Source organism: Engraulis encrasicolus, chromosome 18 (genome assembly GCF_034702125.1).
Source record: "Engraulis encrasicolus isolate BLACKSEA-1 chromosome 18, IST_EnEncr_1.0, whole genome shotgun sequence".
NCBI lineage: Eukaryota > Metazoa > Chordata > Actinopteri > Clupeiformes > Engraulidae > Engraulis > Engraulis encrasicolus.
This window is the reverse complement of record NC_085874.1, coordinates 45,113,787-45,119,786: the sequence shown is the minus strand read 5'-3', so window position 1 is coordinate 45,119,786 and position 6,000 is coordinate 45,113,787. Positions and strand designations below refer to the sequence as shown.

Genomic DNA, 6,000 nt, shown 5'->3' with positions numbered 1-6,000 from the left:
GATCCTGAGAATATTTTTGTTGTTGTTCAGTCTTTTCTGAGATCCTGGTCATTGTAATGGGGGCAGAGTTTGTTTACATTTCAAAAAACCATTAAAAAGCATTCCCAATAACATCCAAAAGGTTATGCGGCATCAGCAGACAACTAGCAAAGAGCGATAGTTTATTTTCTTGTTATGTGTTTTAGTGTGAGTAGGCTACCTAGGACAACAGATGAAATTTAACATCTATGCTAAGTCTGGCATTTTTATATTGAAGCTCTCAAGCTGATGCATTGCTTAATTTGCATTGTCCTATCCAAATAAATGAATGAATGAATGAATGAATGAATGAATGAATGAATACCTAGGCCTATGTTAAGATGGTTTTTAATGCAAACACAATCTGCCCCCAGTAGAATAGCTCAAATCTTGGAAAGGGCTGAGCCGAAAAATGCAGCATCACCGGTTACTGACAAGTCAAGGGTAGCGTGAGCAATACAACAGCATATTGAAATGGCAGCCCCGAACCCTACCCCCCAGCTGATGGCCCTAGGCAATTGCCCAGTGTGTTTGAGTGGTTGTGACTGCCCTGCTTTTACATTACATTGCTTAATGCTGGTCCACTCCGCACCACACACTGCCAGTGGGCATTAGCCATCCCCGGTCTCAGCCACTTCTGGACAGCCTGAAGCCACACAGCCACTGCCACCACCCTCTCCATGGATGTTACCCTCACACTCACTTTCGCCACTCAGCCTTCCCCCCTCACTCCCTCAGACCGCTTTCTACCCTTCAGCATCCTGCATCCCCCCCCAGGAACTATCAGCCTCTCCTCCCCTCAGCCCCCCCCTCTGAGTCCCACTCCCCCTCCCCTTGTCAGAGGCAGTCAGTCACCCTTATATCCCCTTATCTCTCTCTCTCTCTCTCTCTCTCTCTCTCTCTCTCTCTCTCTCTCTCTCTCTCTCTCTCTCTCTCCCCTCTCTAGCCTCTCGTCAATCAGAAGGCGTTCCCTCTCTGCTCACCGGGTGATAATCTTAATGATCCCCCTTTCTCTCTGAGCAGCATCACAGTCCTCACAATTCCATCTCTCTCTCTCACTATCAGTCCCTGTTTCTGTCTATTCTGCCCTCTCTTTCTTCCTTTCTTTCTTTCTTTCTTTCTTTCTTTCTTTCTTTCTGACACTATCTTTTTCATCCTATTCCCTTAGCCCTGCTTTTTTAATAATGAAAAATACATTCTCCTTTCACCCTTTCTCCTTACAGCTTTATTTTTCATTCTCCTTATAATTCAATTTCTCTACATTATTTTTGTCTCCTATATTGTCACCAGCCCCTCCCCCCCTCGCTGTCTCTCTCTCTCACACACACACACACACACACACACACACTCTCTCTCTCTCACAGACACACACACACACACACACACACACACACACACACACACACACACACACACACACACACACACACACACACACACACACACACACACACACACACACACTCTCTCTCTCTCACACACACACACACACACACACACACACACACACACACACACACACACACACACACACACACACACACACACACACACACACACACACACACACACACACACACACACACACACACACACCACACTCCCTCTCCCAGTTGATTGTGCCGCCTTCACACTCCTCCAGACTGCTGGATAATTTCAGTGAGTGAGAGAGAGCCCTGTGACTCTGTGGCTAATGTGTGTGTGTGTGTGTGTGTGTGTGTGTGTGTGTGTGTGTGTGTGTGTGTGTGTGTGTGTGTGTGTGTGTGTGTGTGTGTGTGTGTGTGTGTGAATGCGTGTGCGTGCGTGTGTGTGTGTGTGCGCGTGCGTGCGCGTGCGTGCCTGCGTGTGTGTGTGAATTTCTCTATTCCTCAGTAACTCTGTCACTCTGTGATAGGTTCAACCAGCCAACAGAGTTCTCTCTCTCTCTCTCTCTCTCTCTCTCTCTCTCTCTCTCTCTCTCTCTCCCTCCCCCTCTATCGCTCTCTGCCTCCCTCTATCGCTTCGCTCGCTTCCACAATCACACATTCCCTGCTCGACTGTCGGCATGGGCAGAGTCGCAGGTGATTCAGTAGTGAGCACACTGACACACACAAACGGGCATGTTCGAACGGACAGTGGAGTACCGCAGAAGCAGCGTCGGGTTGGGGTGCGAACGCAGAGCAGGGACAAGAGGATGTCTCCTGTCCTGAATGACCTGGGGGGCTTTTGAGAGTGGGGTCTCCTCTTCTTTTTCTTTTTTTTTAAACCATGTAAGACTACATCTACATCCCGAGACGATCATGGATGAAAAATACACCTCCAAACTCTCTCCTGCGGTGGACTATGCAGCTGGCGCCTACCTCGTGATTATAGGTGAGATTAGACCTTCGACACGTTCTCTTCATATTCGGTTACCTGTTCAGTTCTTTTTTATTATTATTATTATTTTTTTTGATCATTTTGATTTTCTCGGGCGCTCATAACTGATGTTACTTTCATTGTCCTCCAAAAAGCAACATGCAGTTTTAGCAGAACACTTAGAGAGTCAATTTAACATCTTGTGGTTTGTATTTGGTCCTCTCTAAGTGTTAAAATAATACTGCACTTGTACTGTAGGTTGGCTTCTGTGATTCCTTTCTGGGTTTTTAATTTATTAATAATAATATAGGCCTATTATTGTTATTATTAGTAGTAGTATTATTATTTATAAAGCTGTCAAGTAATTGTGTTGCTGTAGCTATGATTTAAATCATGATTAAACCTGAATGCAGACATCAGAGCCCTTATTTAAGTGTACACGAACGTATATGCTATGATTTCTATGACTTAAAAAAGAGATACCAACTGTCATTGTACATGCATAACACAACATCTGCCTTGAAAGTAACAGCACAATGCTGATATAAACAACATGTTGTAATTTGACAGTGTTTCACAAACAACCCACAGAGACTTGTGGTGCTAACATGAAAGTCTTAACCTCAACAGGCTTTGGCCATATAACCACAGATGTTTTTTTTTTTTTAACGCAACACAATGAATAGAAAAGAAGGGACAGATGTGGTGGACTGCAAATACATTTATCCCCCAGGGTGTTTTGATCATGGACATTTCAGTGAATCAAATGATCTTCCAAGCATGTGGTTTTTTCAGCTATAGATATTAAATTCATACATGCTGTTTTCCTGGTGGGGGTCATTAGCAACATGCAAATGAGTTTTTTTATTTCCGTGATTTAAATGCACGACAAGTGCAGAGTACAATGTCTAAGAGAGTTTTCATACTTATTGCTATGGGCTCCCCGTGGCACTGGGAGTAATTGACCACGGAGTGTTATATTTGCTTAATTTGATTGAATCAGTTCTACAGAGACATCCCCCGTAGAGAGAGGGCGATAAAGAGGGAAAGAGAGAGTACCCACTGTTTGCTTACACTAAGAGAGATGGAGAGGGAGAAAGATGCCGAGAGAGAGACAGATGAGCCGGAGAATGGAGAGACACAGATAAATGGACAGAGAGGGGAGGGAAGGAGGGAGGCAGGGAGGGAGATAGAGAAATGAAGAGAGGAAGATGATACAGTGGGGATGATCAAGAGAGGGAGACAGTTTAGAGGGTGATGACACTACTCAGACCTTAATTACTAAACTACAGACACACTCTCTGTCATGTTCGGGTAATCCTCCCTCTATACAAGTCTATAAGTTCTTCTGCGCATGAGATTGGTGCATTAATATGCCAAAGGCCTGCTCTTTGAATACCAATATGGTATGGTAGATTTACGAACAGAGAGATATTTAGCAATAACTAATCCATTTGTGTTAAATGACACAAAAGTCTGGAGAATAGCTAACCTATTTTAGCCCAAGGCACCTGCAAAAAAAACGCCTGCTTTTGCCCTTTTTGGGAAAAGGTGCCCTCTGCCTACTAAAACATAAATATCTCAAACTCCAAAGCACATAAAAACGTGAAATAAGCTGCATTAAATCGCTACGACCCTCATTTTGCATTAGAATGTATTCATGCAGCTCTCATGCAGCCCATATTATCAATAAAAAAAACCCTCAAATCTCAAGAGCCTGAATGCAGCATGTACAGTATGTTGCTCCCGGCACCAAAAGGTCAAACAATATCATCAGGCTAACATGAGTTGGGGGCTCTGTATATTTGAAGCCTGAATGACATTATCCAGTATTTAATCTGGTATAGACTCCTTAGGAGAAGTTATTTTCAGGCTCTCAGTGTAATTACCTTTTTGAAAGGGATCATTAAGACCTGTCATTGAGGTTGACAAGGGGCATGTCTTTGGCGTCGCTCAGGGAAAAGGTGTGATTATGGAGAATGCTCAATGACCAATTAGTTGCCCACTCTTGTCAACATAGTGAGACCTCAATCTGTGTGCGTTCCAATAAATGATTCCCATTCCCAAATTTGATCTTTTCAATATTTACTGATTAATAAATAATATTCAAACTATTGATCTAACCAATGTAGAGTAAGTTTTCAGGCTAAATATTCTAAAGAGTCTATTACTGGAAATTTAAAATGAATGAACAGTGAACATTCACCTTTACATGTAAAAACTGGAAGCACTCAGAGAGCGCAGATATCCGCCAAGGAAGCTGCTTGATACATTTGACCATGTTGCACCCTAAGTCTTTCTGTGTTGTTTTTGTGCTGTTCCCGCATTTCAATTTCCGGTCACTAGGGGGCGTCTAGATGGTGAAGAATCTTTTGAAAAGTCCTGGTTCCGGTTCATGATCCGAATCACCACCAGAATTTATTCACTTGTTCCTTGGGTCATTACAAACAGCTCCACAAAGTTTCGTCCAAATCAGTTGATTCGTTTTTGAGTTATCCTGCTGACAGAACCATTGGTTTGTGGACATTCTGAACAGAACGGTACAAAGTCTTAGCTCCTCTACTTCCGACTTAGACATTCCACCAACAGCTTTCTTCAATTCCATCTTATACTTGATGTAGGCTACTTCAGATCATCAACACCTCACTACAAACTGGCATATTCTCAGGCTGTCTGAAAGAAGCAGTTGTGAAATCCTTACTAAAAAAGAACAACCTGGAAGCACTGGTACTAAACAACTATAGGCCCATATCCAATCTACCATTCATGGGTAAAATAATAGAGAAAATTGTTTTTAACCAATTAACTGCCTTTCTAATGTCTATTACCTACCTTGATAAGTTTCAATCAGGTTTCCGTGCCTACCAGAGCACTGAAACAGATCTTATTAAAGTTTTGAATGACATACGACATATGATGAATTCTGATGCTGGCAAAACATCCATCTTGGTGTTATTAGACTTAAGTTCAGTGTTTGATACAGTTGATCATGCCATACTACTGACTGGAACACTGGGTTAGCTTTACAGGCATAGTGATCAACTGGTTAAAATCGTACTTACAACAAAGACGTTTTTTGTCACCATTGGAAGACATACCTCATCACAAATGTCTCTGTGTCGTCCCCCATGGTTTTATTCTGGGACCACTTGTTCAATCTGCATATGCTGCCACTGGGACACATTATCAAGAATAACTCAATAAATTACCATAGCTATGCGGATGATACGCAACTGTACTTATCTATGTCACCCAATGACTACACCCCCCGTGAATCACTCTACCATTGCATTGACCAAATTAAGAAATGGATGTCTCACAATTTCCTCCAGCTGAACACAGATAAAACTGAAGTAATTATATTTGGGAAAAGGGAGGAGAGACAAAAGATTGCTTCAAACCAAGGGACTGGATGCAAGGGATACAGTTAAATATCTTGGGGTCCTCATTGACAGAGACCTAAACTTTAACAGTCACATGAAAGCCATTACTAAGTCTGCATTTTATCACATAAAAAACATCTCTAAATTTAGGGGCCTTATGTCAAAACATGATCTAGAGAAGCTAATACATGCCTTCATTTCTAGTAAGGTTGATTACTGTAACAGTCTTTTTACAGGCCTCCCTAAAAAGGCCTCAACTTAT

General features: G+C 42.4%; 1 protein-coding gene across 1 annotated transcript in view; it reads left to right on the top strand.

Moving 5' to 3' along the window:
• Positions 1-2,297: 2,297 nt before the first annotated feature.
• Positions 2,298-6,000, top strand: part of opn8a (opsin 8, group member a) — a 49,880-nt gene continuing 46,177 nt past the window's right edge. The window contains exon 1 of the mRNA XM_063222205.1: positions 2,298-2,370. Within this exon, the coding sequence (XP_063078275.1) occupies positions 2,298-2,370 (73 nt within the window). The remainder of the gene's footprint in view (positions 2,371-6,000) is intronic.